This window comes from Lontra canadensis, unplaced genomic scaffold (genome assembly GCF_010015895.1).
Source record: "Lontra canadensis isolate GAN:19392208 unplaced genomic scaffold, GSC_riverotter_1.0 scaffold28, whole genome shotgun sequence".
NCBI classification, from domain to species: Eukaryota; Metazoa; Chordata; class Mammalia; order Carnivora; family Mustelidae; genus Lontra; species Lontra canadensis.
The window spans coordinates 17,489,213-17,506,153 of record NW_022631022.1 but is presented as its reverse complement, the minus strand read 5'-3'; the positions used below and the strand labels follow the sequence as shown (position 1 = coordinate 17,506,153).

At 40.0% G+C, this 16,941-nt stretch overlaps 1 protein-coding gene across 8 annotated transcripts in view; it reads right to left on the bottom strand.

The window, feature by feature from the left end:
• NEO1 (neogenin 1) overlaps positions 1-16,603 on the bottom strand; it is a 233,126-nt gene extending 216,523 nt beyond the window's left edge. For 6 of the 8 annotated variants that reach the window (XM_032864999.1, XM_032865000.1, XM_032865001.1 and 3 more), the window contains exon 1: positions 16,157-16,602. In XM_032864999.1, coding sequence (XP_032720890.1) covers positions 16,157-16,283 — 127 coding nt within the window. In that variant the 5' untranslated portion in view covers positions 16,284-16,602. Of the gene's footprint in view, positions 1-16,156 lie in introns of all 8 variants that reach the window. The other 2 variants (XM_032865005.1, XM_032865006.1) reach the window with 1 other exon arrangement.
• Positions 16,604-16,941: the final 338 nt, after the last annotated feature.

Sequence of the window (16,941 nt, the reverse complement as noted above, 5' to 3'; positions counted from 1 at the left end):
TGTAACTAAGGGGTTAAAAAAATCAAAATTTTAAATAAACATTGGTGCATTCATTCTCCCCCTCCGCCCAAAAAGAGTCTCTCTCCCTCAGAAAAAGGTATCTCTGCCTCAAGAATAGGTATGTAAGATTAAGACACCTGCCCATGTCTATAACCCCAAAACCTGGCACAGTCCTGGGAACAAAGTCAGCATCTGCAAAAATGGGCAATATAAAAGTCTATCAAAAGAATTCCTATCAGATAAGAGTCTATTAGAGTCCTTCAGGAATTGCATAATAACCTATATGTACATAAAAGTAGAAAGAAAATAATAAAACTATTCTTTTTTTTTAATTGGGTCAGACACCAAACTAAGCCAAGTGAAAAAGACAAAACAATACACAGCATAGATTGTCAATTCAAGATGGCAAAACTAAGCTCTTAAATGTAACCAATCCCCACCTGACATTCCACTCCAATGTCCACTGAAATAACCAAAGGAATAATTTTTTTTTAAAGAACAAAACATCTGGGAAAAAATCTGTGGCCCACAGAAAATCACAGAAGTGTACCAACCATAAATGGAGTAGAAAGCCTCCAAGAAAAAAGGCTAACAAAGCATTCACATTGCAGATAATGTGCTGGGTAAAGTTTAGGGATGAGGCAAAAAAGAGGAGAGGCACTACTGCTAACTCCACAACGAACCACCAACGTTGAATTGTAAAATTTTTTATTTCTGCATTGAAAACAAATGCTTTCTCAGTAAATCTCCCTGTTTCATAGCTGTCTCACTATTCTTTGCCTCTAATCTCTGAAAACCAGCAAACCAAGATCTAGCAATGTAAAATTATTGCAAATCTAAAATTTTCCATTTTTTCATCTGGATCTGAAACGTTAGAACAGAAACCCATATGAGTTCAAAAGAATCCATCTCTACCAGCAATACTGAGCACATATAGACACCACCCCATCATCACAATAACGCTCCAATGAATACTTGAAAAGACCCAAAAGCTAAAGGAGTGATTGCTCTATTAACTGGAGCAAATTTTTTCCCTGGAACACTCACTGAGAGAGATATCATTAGAATTCCCAACTGAGAAATCTCAACTGTAGAAATCTGCCCCCCCCCCAAATTTAAGAGAATACTTAACAAAACAACTAAATCATTTAAAAAAAAATACAATGGAGCAATAAACTGGAGACTGAACATGATAAAAAGGAAACAGATAATCTTGAATATTTCTCACAAAACACAAGTAAGAGAAAAGATGAAAGGGGCATTGTGAGAGTTCAGTTCCCAGGACAGATTAGGTGGTTCAGACCAAATCTTCCACTGGAACAACTGAAAAAAAGAACTAGACCAAATACAAAATATCTGTGTGAAGGCAACCAAAGTGATGAGGAATTAAGGGACCAATACCAGGAACATGAGAAAATCCAAAGAGAAGATCTGGTATTTGAAGGGGCTTCTTGTCTATAGCTGTCTGCAGACTTAAAGCCACTACTGCTGGAGAGCCTGAGATGAGCAGCTTAGCTTCTGATAAACTCAGGCCCTGAGGGGACAAAAATGAAATGAGGGCCTGCCAAGGAGGAGGGTGGGTGAACCCCTTAAGCTGTGGATCAGGACCTCAAAAGGCTACATCCACGAAGTAAAGGTAAACCTAAAACGTTTCAACTCATAGGGTCTGAAGCCCAATTTTAAATAATCTCAAATCCATCCCTGAATGGGTTAAAGTGAATAGAGACTGTTATGCCTCTAGTATAACCCCATTACCAGAAAAGAAGCAATGGTAAATCTTTTCTGGAAGAAAAGAGCATCATTCAGACTACTTCTATAACTTTTCATACATAATTCCTGGCCCTCAATCACAAACAGGTACATAAAAAGACAAAGCAACTCCCCAATCAGGAGAAATAGGACATAAAAGCAAACCTTCATGGAAACATTTATGACAGAATGGATCAAAAGAATAAAGACACAAGATGGAGAATTTCAGCAGGAACCTAGATACTATGGAAGAAAATGGAATGGAAATTCTATAACTAATAATATAATAAAATCAATAAAAAGAGTCCTGACTGTTTAAAATGTACAAAGTCACAAGAGACTGTTGCTCTTAACCTAACAACCCAAACAGGGCAGAGAAGCTACAAAAACCCATAGTCCCTCTGATCCCATCAGTATGATGAGGATTCAAAGACCTAAGTGAACTTCTCCAATGGGAAAGAAGAAATATTTGAAGAGATAATGCCCAAGAACTTTTCAGAACGGACAGTGATCATCCCACAGATACAAGAAGCTCAACAATCAGGATAAATACAAAGAAACACAACTAAGCACACCACAGTCACATTTCTGAAAACCACAGAGAAAGAGCAAATCTTAAAAGTGATCAAAGAGGGAAGGAGGGAGAGAAGCACATTATCTAAAAAAGAGGAAATTAAGACTACAGCTGACTTCTCATTAGAAATGATGGGAGCACAGCACACAATGGAATAGCATATTTAAAGGGCGGAATTCTATACACTAGAATTCTACACCCAGTGCCTCCCATCCCCTGCCAAAAAAACTGAAGGTGAAATAAAGATGTTTTCAAACCGATAAAAAATGAGTGAATTCACCTCCAACAGACCTAACTCCTAACTAAATACTAAAGGATATTCTCCAGGCCTAAGAAATGATCCCAGAGAGAAGCTCAGAGATGCAGAAGAAAATGAAAAGCACTAAGAAAGTAAATATAAGTGTAAATCTAAATGAATGACTTATAAAATAATAATATCTTATAAATCTTAAGTATAAAGAGAACTAAAACACATTAACGAGAATAACAAAAACCAGAGGAGAAGGACAAATAGAATTAAGGTATTCTAAAAGTTCTGCATTGTCCAATAAAAAGTAAAAGAAGTCAAAGATGAATTTAGGAACCATTAAATGAAGAGCAAAAGAATATATACTTGGTAAGCTAAAAGACAGGAAAAACCGCACAACTGAAAATAATCAAAAGAAGGCAAGAAAGGAGAGAAAGGAGAACACAGAGTAGGCAAAACAAATAGTAAATAATAAAACGGAAGATTTAAAGCCAATATATAACAGCTGAATATATCATTAATATATCATTAAATATAAATAGGCTGAACATTCTAATAAAAGGACAAAAGCTATCAGAATAAATAAAAAAGAGAACCCAACAATAAGCTACATAAGCAACATCAATATAAATTATAAAAGGCTGAAAATAAAAGGATGGAAACAAACACAAACCAAAGGTCAGCAGATAGAATTATATTAGTATCAGAAAAAGTAGATTTAAGGTAAATAGCATGACTAGAGATAATGATGAGTCCATTCACCAGAAAAATAAAATTCTCAATCTGTATGCACAAAAAAGGGAGAAACAGAGTGTCACAGAGGAAAGAGACAAGAGAGCAAGTATCTCTGGAAATCCAAGAAAAGAAAACAGAGTATAGGTAATAAAGAAATAAAAGAAAATTGTCCTACCCTAACAGAGACGTGTACATTCAAAACAAAAAGACTCACTAAACAGAGAAGTCACATCATACAGACATTTTAAGTTAGAAGAATTCAACATATGAGGAGAAAATGTGAAACAATTTAGGTAGAACAAGCTCTTCTTGTTGTATGCTTCTTGTTGTATGCTGAAGGGAAATATGATGGTATGCGGTTTTCATATTATTTGCTGACTTTAAATCTAATGCCTAACTAAAATGCAGCTCCACTGTACCAGGTTGGAAAAAAACATCAATTAATAAACTCCCACCTTGTCACACCCTGGTCAAAATTATGTATCTCAAAGTCCACAACACTAAAAAATAATAATAATAATAAATTCTACAATTATACAGATTTAAAAATTAAAAAGATGTAGTAGATATTATTACTATGTACAATATTGAATGTGGGGGATACAGGGAGAACTATCTGCTGAGTTCTGAAAGAAAAAGACTGTGACACAGGAATTTTATGTCAAGGTCAAGTTATTATGCATATGCAGAGGCAAATTTTAAAACTTAAGTGTGAACAAAATGGAACTACCAAGTTAGCAGCACAATTGTATTAGTAGCACAAGTTATCTGATATGTCCTCCCACAAATTTTAACGACTGATTCTGAAGCTGCAAAAACCTCTACTTGACTACAGCTACTCTGAAGAAAGACATTCACTCTTCCGCAAAACTACCACAAAATTTTTTAAAAAACAAAGACTTCTTCAAAAAGCGGCAAAAATTAACTCCTCAGAACTTCATAAGACCCATTATTCCAAAGCTTCTTTCTGTGACTTTGAATGAACTCCAGAGAAATCAATGTTTCCTAAAAGATGCCCACAACATCTTGCAGAAAATAAACAAAGTCTTAAGAAGCAGACATGGAATGATAAGGTTAAATTTCAGGCATTAAAAATTGCAACAAGCACCGTCTTCAGCTTCTTTTTCAGCACTGCAATCTTTAAAAGATGATCTGGCCTATGACTTCATCATCTAATAATCACCCCTCCACTTCATAACAAGTGATAAATTTCAGAATAAAAAAGTGAACCTTTCAAGAAATGGGTCACTGATCAAGAACATTTCAATTGATTTTGCCTTTACTGTGCCTCAACTCTTACTGCTCTTCACTTCAACTTTCTTGTCAAAAAAACCCCGACCCATCTAAAAAGCCTCTGCGTGCCTTCAAAACCAGGTCAAGTCCTACCTCCTCTAAGAAATTTAACCAACTGCTCAAAACTAAAATCTTCATCATCCTCAACATATGCACCCTCATTTAACAATCTAATTATACACACCCATCAAGTAAAAATATAAAACAAATTATATAAGCACAAGTTAACTTTCATATATTTTTAGCGAGGCTCTTCATCGTTTATAAAATACAAAAAACAATAACAATGGTTTACATTTAATGAGTGATTCAGACAAACAAGGCTCTAAGCATGGACACGTATCTACTCATTCATCTCGCACCTCAGTCCAAAAGGATGGTAAATGAATATGCGTGTGTGGGTTTTTCTTTAAAGTTGTTCAGAATTGTCCTTGTAAGCTTCCCCTTTCCTTCTATAGCACTCTAACCTAGGGCCACACCATGCACGTGGGGGTAAGGGAAAAGAATCAGTATTACTTTGGCACTATCCCATTTATTCATATAGAGATTTATGAATAAGATATCCATAAGTGGAGTGAGCTTTATTATGTTGACTCTAGGTACTTTTCTTCTGTAGACAAGGTAATATTTCCCTTCCTTTGGACAACCTACTATGGGTGTATGCTCCAGCCTTTGCCCCCTCTGTTTCCTTTTTCCTTAGTGATATGATCTACCCTCATGACGAACATCTATCCAGATAATTCCTGAACCTATATTTCTAGCCAAGACAGCTAGTCAGACTCCTCACCTGAGCCTAATTCTGCAATGACTTTACAGAGATGCTCTGCTAGCATCTCAGATGCAAGGTGTCCAGAATGGAAATAATATCCTGTCCCTTGAGCTTGTTTCTTCTGCTACATTCTTAGTCCATTTTCCACTTGAAACCACTTCAGTACCTTGAGCCAAGCTGGCATTCAAGTATTTGATTAACTGAACTTACTCTAAACCGAAGTTTCTCATCCTGTCTTAAAGGAGGTATTGGACCTGTTTCAATTCCTATTTTTCACTCAAATCAGTGAATAAAATAGAACAGCTTGAAAGCTTATGAATCCATATCAAGTGAACACGAGCAGTGGTTAGCAGAAGTCAGATAAGCAGACTGACTTGACTACTCAGTTCGCTTCTCATTAAGTTAAAAACTGCAAACAATGAGAGTTTTGAGAGTTTTGAAAATTATAAAATTTAAAATTGTTCCTATTCTTAATTATGTATTGTTTAATTTAGATTTATACATGAACCTAAGACTCAAGAATGAATATAAGAATATGAACAAAAGACCTGTTCTCAGAAACAAACCATCAGTAAAAATCTGAAAAGATGCTCAACTCCATTAACAATTTTAAAATATAAAATTCAAAGAGATACGCTTTTTTTGTCTATTAAACTGTCAAGACTAAGAAGTCTGAAAGTAACTACTATTTGGCAAATGTGTGGGGAAACAGGCACTCTCTCACTCGCTGTTGAAAGGAGTAAATCAGCCTTTTGGAGAACAATCTGGAAATAACTATCAAATATTTTAATACACATGCTCTTTTACCCTACAATTCTACATCTACAAACTCATTCTATAGTATATTTGGACATGTACACAAAGATATTTGTAAAAATGGGTTGACTGCATATGTCTGCAATAAAAAAAATTAGGAGCATCAAATTGGAACTGGTTAAATTAAGTATTATATGTCTATAAAATACCATACGGCTATCAAAATAGCTGTGATAAATTTGTATGTACTCACATGGAAAGTTGTCTTTAAAACAAGCTGGAAGACAGTATGCACAGTATAACACAACTGTCAGTTTATATATGCATTAGTTGTTATATATGTATTATATGTTTAAAATATTTAACTGTACATATAAAACAGAAATTCCAAGGCACCTGGGTGACTCAGTTGGTTAAGTGTCTGCCTTCAGCTCAGGTCATGATCCCAGAATGCTCGGATAGAGCCCTGTGTTGTCAGGCTCCCTGCTCACCTGGGAGTCTGCTTGTCCCTCTCCCACTGCCTGTCCCCAACTCTCAAATAATTAAATAAAATGTTTAAAAGAAAGAAAGAAAAAAAGAAAGAAGTCCACAGGTATTAAAAGTAATTATCCCTGGGGAGAAGGTTGAAATGTATGATTTCACTTTTTATTTTACATATTGTTTGCGAAGTTTTATACTGTTTTCATTTTCATTTTCATGTCCTGCCACCTCACCTCTCTTCCTATTCACATTTCCTGTTCTCCACCTCAGGTGTCAACCTGTCCCATACTATTTTGAGGTGAGATGAGACTCCAGATATTTGGAAGGTTGGACAGATCTCCCAAACAGCAACTCTATCTATAGTATAACGGGCAAAGAAAGGGCAAAGGGCAGGCAAAATCCATTAGCAGTGACGGAGAGGGAAAGAAACTTTCTTCAACATGGCTGAGACAATTATTTCTGTTTAAGGGAAGATCTTTGCATTCTTATGTTTATTTTAAATCTCCTTCCTTACAAAGGTCACAACTTGCTGTTGTTAGGGGGCATTCCCAAGATAGCCTCTACCCACTTTTGATCAGCAATGGGCTTAGAAATCAGATAGTACAATCTGTTAGAAATCCACATGAATTAAAGAGAAATAGGCTCTAAACAGAACCTTTGGGACTCCGAGAAACTTACTTTGGTGCATGGACTTTGAAAATTAATTTCTCTCATTCCCTAGTCTTCAGTTGTATTCTAGAGGTAAGGGTGCATATGGGTGAATTCTATGTAGGTGAGGTGGCTATTAATAAGGGGGTTATTGCCATAAGAAGTGTAACAGTCCCTTAGATATTAATACTACACATAGTTTAGAAAAAGCCACCTCAAATTTCAAATGTTTTGAAGAATTAACAAAAAAACCTTAAATTTTAGTTGCTGCATTATAAAAGTTATGCTATGAATAAAAAGTTATCAATAGAACATCATTTGTGATTCTGTCCCTAAATTTATAAATTATAATGTTATCATCTTAACTAGACCTTATATAACAAAATAAGTCTAGTTGGGTTTTTTTTAATATTTTATTTATTTATTTGAGAGAAAGAGAGAGTGTTGAAAGAGCGTAAATGAGCAGGAAGAGGGGCAGAGGGAGAGGGAGAAGCAGGCTCCTGGATAAGCAGGAAGCCCAATGCAAGGCTTGATCTCCGCACCCTGGAATCACAACCTGAGCAAAGGCAGATGTTTACCTGACTGAGCCACGAAGGCGCCCCCAGGTGATTTTTTTTTTTTTCACTTCCTCTACAGCTGAAAAACAATATTCTGTATCCAGTTTCCATGTAGTATCATGTTAAAAATTCACTCTGCTCAGGACTCATCACCAAGTTTTACTGGCTATTACTGACCAATAATAAATTCTGAAAACCAGTATAATCAATCTCCACATTTCCCACAGACATGGAAGTAGCTGCACCCTCAGATGACGCCATTATTAGAATTCTCATATATTCAAACATTCCAGGAACCATTTCACTTAGAAGAAATGAAAAATAACTTCCTCTGAGACTTCTAGTCTACTGACTCAGTAAAACTAAGGTAGGAATACTCAAAAGCTATGAACCAAAATTATGAAAGAAAGCAGAACTATTACTCGATTAACAGGAACGCAGTGATTCCAGAATCTGTTTTTCCACCTATGGCAGTAATGACCGTTTCTCCCTCCAAATCAAGTTATCTATTACCTGTGGGGATGTCTTATCTCCGCTATTAGACCAAGGCGTCCTAAGGATAGAAACTATGTCCAATTCATCTTAGTATCTCCAAGTTTATAGCTTTGTGCACAATTAACCATCGATAAAATACTTGCAACTAGCCAAAATTACCTAAATTTTTAGTTTTGGCTATAGATAAACTGACTGGAAAATTAAATTTAAAAATTCTCGCTATTAAAAAAAAATTCTTGCTATGAAACCATTTTAAAGAAGGTATTTTCATGGTTCTTTTTAAGAGGAAAAGCAAAAAAAAACACACATTTGACTTTCAGACTGCTTAAACGCTAACTCCTTTCAAGGAGAATTCAAGCACTGATTTCCATAAAGTTAAACATATATAACTACTACCTCTCTCTCTCTCTCTCTTCTTTACATGAGGGTATCAAAAGAAGGAATCACAACCTGCTCATTCCAGCATCTATAACCTGGGCAATTTACGTATATCACTCACAAAGCCTGAGAGTAAGCATCTATTATTTCCAGGAACCCTGCAACTTAAAATCTCACGATTTTGCAACACTTAAATCTTTATTTCTTGAAATCGGCCATAAAGTTATTTTTATACAAAATCATACACAATCCTGTTTACAAGCAACTTAAAAGATTTCCCTAATCACGTCCAACTTCATGTCAGAAAAAGAGGATGTGCCATAACTGGAGCTCCAGAGAATGACAAAAGGTTAATTCTTGCATCCAAGAACAGAAAGGAGCAGTGTTCAAACACAAGAACTGAACCGAGGCCATTTAGATAGCCACGGCTCAAGTTTATAGACTTCAGAGTTATAGAAACTTGGAGGGAGAAGGGACCTTTGAGATTACCTATTAATTAGGTAATTAACCCCTGCAGTTAACAGACGAAGCAGAGAAGCTAAGGACCTGCATTTTAAAATAATGGACTGAAGTATTCAAAGTTCACAATTAAAGGTGAATATACCTTGAAAAAGTTGTAGAACTACTAGCAAATGGTATTACTCTTAATGGTATCATTATTCGTCTATAATAAATGGATACTTGACCCTCATATGCACACAAAAATGATCTTTCACCAGTAATTCCCAAAAAATTTTTACCAAAAAATAGAAGGGAAACACCATATGCAGAAAGATGTTCATGATAGCATTTTTTATGATAGCAAAATACCAAAAACAACTTCAGCATCCATCCATAACAGGAAAATAAATAATTAAGAAGCAGCATGCAGTAAAATAAAGAGCATAAGCTTTGGAGCTGAAAAGACCTGGATTCAAATGACAATTTCTCCACAGGAGAGCTGTGGGACCTTTGGTCACTTAATAAGTGAGACTCCGTTACCTCATCTGTAGAATGGGGAGATGTTACCATCTCCCTCACAAGGTGAAAGAATTAATGCATGTAGAAGAGGTTGGCACATTGCCTGGAGTTCCATGAATGTTCAATAAATACTACTCTAATTTGTCGCTATTAATCCCATGTTCATTCACTGCAGTATTATACAGACATTTTCAATAATGGTTATAGAAAAGTTATACATCCTGGAAAGATCTCCAACACACTGTTTAAAAAAAAGATCAAGTTGAAAAGCAGTAAATAGTATGTTCCTGTTTATATGTAAAAAATACAATTATACATGGGGCGCCTGGGTGGCTCAGTGGGTTGAGCCTCTGCCTTCGGCTCAGGTCATGATCTCAGGGTCCTGGGATAGAGTCCCGCATCGGGCTCTCTGCTCAGCGGAGAGCCTGCTTCCTCCTCTGTCTCTCTCTCTGCCTGCCTCTCTGCCTGCTTGTGATCTCTCTCTGTGAAATAAATAAATAAAATCTTTAAAAAAAAAATACAATTATACATGCATCCGTAAATGCAGGAGGAAAAAATACTGAAAGTGGTTATTTATGGGTAAAAAAGGTATTCGTTGGTAGAAGTGATACTTTACTTCCATGTCGTTTTACTTCAAACATATATTTACATATTTTAAAATAAATTTTAAAAATAATTTAAAGATAATATAGCAACCAAAAGCTGGCATAATGTTAAGACAGAACATCAACATTTAAAGTCGTACATACATTATGATTACAATGTAACACTGATGTGTCATATTAACAGAGATTAGAAAGAAATATGACAAAATTACACCAGTGGGTCTAAATGACTTTAGTCTCTATTTCCAAATTTCTTAATCAAAAAACTCTTTTCATTTTAATGAATCCAAAATTTGGGTTATATTTTAATATCTTTCACTGGCTTATGTTCCATGACAAAGTCAATTTTGTAAAATCATCAACACTAGACTTTTCGTTACCTCAGGTAGCTATCTGGTCAACATGATCTTACCTATGGTCATATCTTCTGTTCTCCTATTAGTCATACAATTTTACCTAGAAGCCAAAAACCCTACCAATGACATGGTAAATACCTCCCAATCACGCAGAAGTCATTAATAAAGTAAAGTGTTTGGGAAATGACTATTAAGATTTTACTTATTTACTTGACAGAGAGAGAGAGAGACAGTGAGTGAGGGAACACAAGCAGGGGGAGTGGGAGAAGGAGAAGCAGGCTTCCCGCTGAGCAGGGAGCCTGATGTGGGGCTGATGTGGGGCTTGATCCCAGGACCCTGGGATCTTGACCTGAGGTGAAGGCAGATGCTTAATGGCTGAGCCACCCAAGCACCCCGGGGAAATGACTATTAAATAGGGCCTAGAGCACCATATATAATGAGTTAATGTTACCCCAACATTTATTAGTGTAGAGAAAACTCATAAACCAACAATGATCAAATTAAGCCAACAGGAAAAAAATCTACACTTCCAAAAAATTTAATAGAATTATAGTATTTTTTAAAGGTTAAAAAAATGATAAAACCATCCCACAAAGATATAGCACTTTACAGCTTATAAGCAGTTTTATATTTCATTTTGCTGATAATCCATTTAGGTAAGCAAGGTTACCTACAGCCCTCAACAGATACAAGAGGAGGTATGGACCATAAGTGATATCCCAAATCCTCTGCCACATATCCTAGGTCTTTTTTCACTATCCCACATCACATACTAATTTTCATACAGTGTGCTAAGTAAGAATAGCCACATTTCTTATGTCCTTTGAACATTCTGCCTGGAAATCTACAAATTCTTTTATACCTCATCCTGTTAGGCAAGCAGAGCAGGGTATCAGTCTCTGTCTACAGAAGACTCAGTAAAATCACTCATCTTTCTAAAGGTGACAAAACTAATAAACATTAAAACTACAGCATATCCAGGCGAGGATGGCCACATTCACAAGGGTCAGAAAAGTAAGTAATGTGAAGAGTGGCTGAAGGAACAAAGGGTAATTCACTTAGATAAGGAAGGGAAAGTGGCATACTTGCACATACACAAATGTTGTCATTAAACGTGTGAAAGGCCATCACACAAAGAAATCAGACTTGTGCATATATGTGGCCCTAAAGGGTAAAAACAAAGGCAATTCAACATTCAATCAGCATTTTACCAGTTATCCACTCTGTTCCAGATGCTTCTGATACACTAGGTACACAAAAGGTAAATAAGAAAAGTCCCAATCCTCAAGAGGTCCAGACAAGTTGAAGAGTCAAGAAAATAAGTGACGCGAGACTTGGAAAGTGACAAGTTCTTGGAAAGCGATGAGAACACAGATAATAACAACTCTAACTCTCTTTGGGCAGGGGAATAGCAGAGGAAAAACTCACTGAACGATGAACAGGAATCTCAGAAGTAGACAAGGTGAGAAGTGGCATTAACAGGAAGAAAGGACAAAGAAGAAGAAGAAAAAGGAGAGGGGGAGGGAAAGGGGTGAAGAAGCAGCAGGAGGAGGAGGAAAAGGAGGAGGGACAGCATGTCAGAGGCATGGGGACAGGAAGCTCTGCAACGAACCCAAAGCGGTGGAACACCAGGTATACACATTAGAGGTGCCAAGAGATGAGGCTTCAAATTCAGGGTGGGAGAGGCCAGTGGGAAAGAACACAAAAGGCCTCACGATCCTCATGCCAAGGACTCTGACACTCAAGCTGTGGAACACTAATAAGATATTTTAAGTAGAAGTATGGCATATTCAGAAAAGGACATCGGAAAACTCATTCTGGCGGGAAGACAGATGTCTGGAGGGTAAGAGCGGAGATAAAGAGATGAATTACAAAGCTACTATTGTTAGTCTAGGTGGGGATGATGATGAAAAGTTTCAGATTCAAGAAATATCTAGGAGGTAAAAATCAAATAGAAGTATGGGCTATAAGAATGAGAGAAAGGGGAGAATCCAGGATGACTTCCAGATCTCAACTTGGGTGAATGGCGCGCAGAGATGCCCAAAAGAGGTAATGCAGGAAGACAAGTCTATGCAATCATTCAAAAATGTGAGAGCCCAGGGCCAGGAATTGGTTTGTTATTGTCTACAGAAAGGGGATGAGTGAAGGAGGAAGGAAGGGGAGCAAAAATGAGTTTACCTTTGTTCTTGTGTAACATAAGGTGCCTATTCAGAGAAGCTACTGAATGGCACATAAAGAAGAGTGGACTAGGAGAGTCATTAGCTTACAGGTAGCAATAAAGACAAGACAGGAGATCATCTTTGATGCCAAGATTTAATAAGGGAGTGAAAGAAAAACCTGAATAACAAACAATGAACTGATCACAAAAGATGAATTAACAGAGTGATGCCCAAAAAGGTGAGAAAAGGGGAAAAAAAAATCAAGAAGAGTGGGAAGGTTGAAAATTAAAGTTAAAAGTGCAGCATAAAGCGGTGTTTACTGGCAAAAGTTATTCAAAACGGGAAGAGACCACCCTGTGAGGTAACAAATCACATCATCAAGTCAATGATTCAGACAGATAGTGTCATCCATGTGGGATGTTGACAAGAGGATTGTTCCCATAAAGGAGAAATGTAGCTACAGTACACCTAGCTACGGTACACGCCTGAAGACTAGAATAAGGTTAGCCTCACCATCATTACAACATTTCCCCAACACTTTTTTGCATTCTGACCAAGGAACAGAATATTCAATTACTCTAGTAAAGTTTTTTTTAAAAGGTTTCTACATATTTCATGTAACTCATAAAAAAACCAACACAAGATTAAAACTTCACTAATTCTGCTCTTGGCATATAGAAAGTTGCTGAAGAAACTGGAAATAGCTCATCTGGTCTACTTTTTTTTTTTTTTAAGATTTTATTTATATATTTATTTGAGAGAGAATGAGGGAGAGAGAGCATGAGAGGGATAACGTTAGGGAGCCTGATGCAGGACTTGACCCTGGGACTCCACAATCATGACCTGAATAGAAGGCAGTAGCTTAACCAACTGAGCCACCCAGGTGCCATCTGGTCTACTTTAAATTCAAACTGATTTCAGCTGACCCCTCAACACTGACTTCCCTACTTTTCCCATTCTTGCATCTCAATTCTACCGCATCACCACTCCTTAGCCCTCACTCTGATTAGAGAAGCCTTGCACAGCACAGGCAGGCTGCTCTGTCCTGACTTCTTTCCCGAGGTCCCTACTCATTTTCTCAGAAATCTTCCCTCCTTCCTTCCTAAAACCAGCCAGTGTGCCTAATCATTTCCAACCCTCTTCAGCTGACCATTTTCCATCACTAGTTCATCTCCCTCCTTTGTCCTCTTCAAAGTCTACCCTAAACTGGAAAACCACTACATTTATCCCACTGTCCCACACCTTATTTTTCTCCCTTTTCTACCAAATACCTCCATCACCCTACCACGTACTCACTGTAATTCCCCACAGAAAGGTTTGAGTCTACCCGTCCACAAAAATAAAAAATTAAAACCACTGACAAACGACATGGGATCTACCGACCCCTTGTTTCAGTTGCCACTTACTCAGTTCTCAGTTCCCTCCATCTCCCTGCAGCTTATGACAGAACTGACCAGCCCCTTCTTATTGCAGAAATGAGAAATAAAGCAGGATGGCATATGCAAAGTACTCTGAACCAGAAATCAGATATGTGCTCTAGTCCCTACTTATACCACTAACTAGCTGTGAGCCTCCCCTCCTCCAGCCCTCCTCCCCCTTCAGATCTCACTTTTCCGACACCCTGACACCCAGACTAGATTGGGTCCTGGCAGTATACACCTTCTCAGAACCCATTCTTCTCCTTTCTAGTGCTTAATTACATAATTGGTAGTTTAACGGCTATCTTTTCTACCGACTCACCAGACTGGAAGCTCCATAAGGGCCGGACACACATTTAAGCAATGTCTGCACCTCACCATCACAAAATAAAAGCCTTCAATGTTGAAATACATGTTTCAACCACTTCTAAGAGACTGCTTACATGACTTTTATTAACCTAATAAAATTACTGGCATTTTATTTACTTACAGAATTACTGACAAAATTCTAAAGGACCTCCACCAATTACCTAAAACAAACATAATAGGAACTACATATAAAATTAAGAGTGAGGAGGAATCCGTCTTCCAAAATAGTTACATTTCTCTTGCCCATCCACAAAAATAGAAAGGGTGGATCAGTAAACCTACATTTCAGGCCCAAAATGTGTATTCTAACCCAGGTACAGGCTGAATGTGCCAAGTGCAGGTTTGATACTAAAACGCTATTGTTTATATATTGCTGTTTAGATAAAGCCCACTGGTATTCAGGTTTAAAGCTTTTCTTTTGAGCTAATAACACTCTGCAAGAAAATCAAAAGAAAGTTTATCAGTCAAGTTACATTTGCAGTGTGATTTTAAGTATTATTCAGTATGAATCCGAAAAACAAGTAAAGCCTTGGGGGTTAAAAGCTGCTACTGTGCCTGATCAGATGACGTTCAAGTGCAAAAATTTCAGATCTCATACTAGTAGGTGAGAGTTTTGTCAAGTTTTACAATACACCACCTTGGTCAAACAATTTAGCCAGATTACATGCTAATTTGCCCTTCAACTGCCGAATGTGTCCCGCTCCTCAACTACCCTGTAAGGTCTTCTAACAGGCAGGCTTGGCGTCTGTTCGTTGGCCTCCTTAAACAGGGACACAGGTAATTTCAATAATCTATGATATTTAAAAATAACACCTGAAAAGGGCTTTTCGGGTTTAATATATACATTGCCACTCGGAAACATAAAGTACTTAAAATCCGATGCTCAGACAATTCCCTAGGTTAAGAGCAGTTACCCGGCTGTAAATAGAGTTGTTATCCCCAGGAAAGAAGCAACATTTCATAACGGAAACACTAACAGATACAATCAGTTGGAGCGGTTCTCCAAGGCGCCCTCATCGTTAAGTCAACACTAGCGGTTGTGAGGGGGCAATTGTGCCCCTCAGACACCCTCTCTCTTCCGCAGCCTCGGAGCTATCATCCCCGCACGAGGTGTCCCTCGAGATCTGCCAGCGCTTCCCTGGGACCTCAGCAGGGAAATCCCTAGCCAGGGAATGCGGAGTTCGAGCACCCCCTCCCCCTTCCTTTCCTGAAAATTAATGAATTGGCTGTGCGATTGTTTATTTAATGAGGTGTGTAGTGGCCTCTACTGGTGCTTGTGTGAGCACAAGAATGTCCCACTCTTACAAGTGGGATGAGCCTGGGGGAGGGGAGGGAGGCGAGGGGTGAACCTGCCTCCGGGTACAAAGCGCAGAACTAGACCCGGGAGCCCCCGACGCACCCCGCGGCCGCCCCTCCCCCGGCGGCACCCTCCCCCGCCTACTTCACTCTCCACCCCGCGCTACCCCCTTTCTCTTGGGCAACCCGAGCCGAGGTAGAGAAGTTCCTGCACGTTTCCTCCAGGATCCTAAACAAAAACACCGCAGCCACCCGTGCGGTGCGGGTGCCGCGCCCCCGCCCCGCGCCTCCGGGGCCCGCGCCCCCGCTTACCTGGGGACTGCGGCGGGGAGCCGCTCCTGGCGGCCGCGGTGGGCGCCGGACGCCCGAGCAGCAGCAGGCAGCAGAGCCAGAAGGAGGAGGTGCTGAGGAGTCGCCGGGCTCCCCGCTCCGCCGCCATCTCTGCCCCGCGAGCGGCGGCGGCGGCAGCGGCGGCGGCAGCGGCAGCGCCGCGGAGCCCTCGCCTCCTTCCCTCCCGCGCGCCTCAGCCGGTCCCTCGCTGCAGGCTCGGCTCCCGCGGCCGCCGCCGCCACTGTTCCGCCCGGCCCGGCCCGCGCGGCCCCTCTCGCGGGAGGGGAGACTCGGGGGCGCCTCCCTCCTGCAGGGGGTGGAGAGGGGAGGAGAGCAGAGAGGGGGGAGAGTCAGTACATTCCGGGCCCGGGTTGAGTCGGGGCGGGGGGGGGTCGGTCTCCAGGTTCCAGGCGCCGCCACCCGCCGCCGACTCCGGCTCCACACACCAGCTCGAGGGGGGCGGAGACCTCAGGCGGCGGGGGTGGGGGGCGGGGGCCCGGGGCGCGCACACCCGCGCACGCGCAAGCGCGCGCCTCCCTCGCCCGCACCCCCTCGGCTCCGTGCGCGGCCCGCCCCCGCTCCAATCCCGGCTGCCGCCTAGCCTGCCGTGGCGGCGCTCCCCTCCCCCTCCCCTCCCCCCGGAGCCGCGGACGGGAGCGGGGCGCGCGCGCTGGGCGCTGCTGCTGGCGTCAGGGAAACCCCGGAGAAGCGGATCCTCCTCCTCCTACCCGCAGCCGCCGGCTCGTCGCAGCCCCTAGTCCATGCGC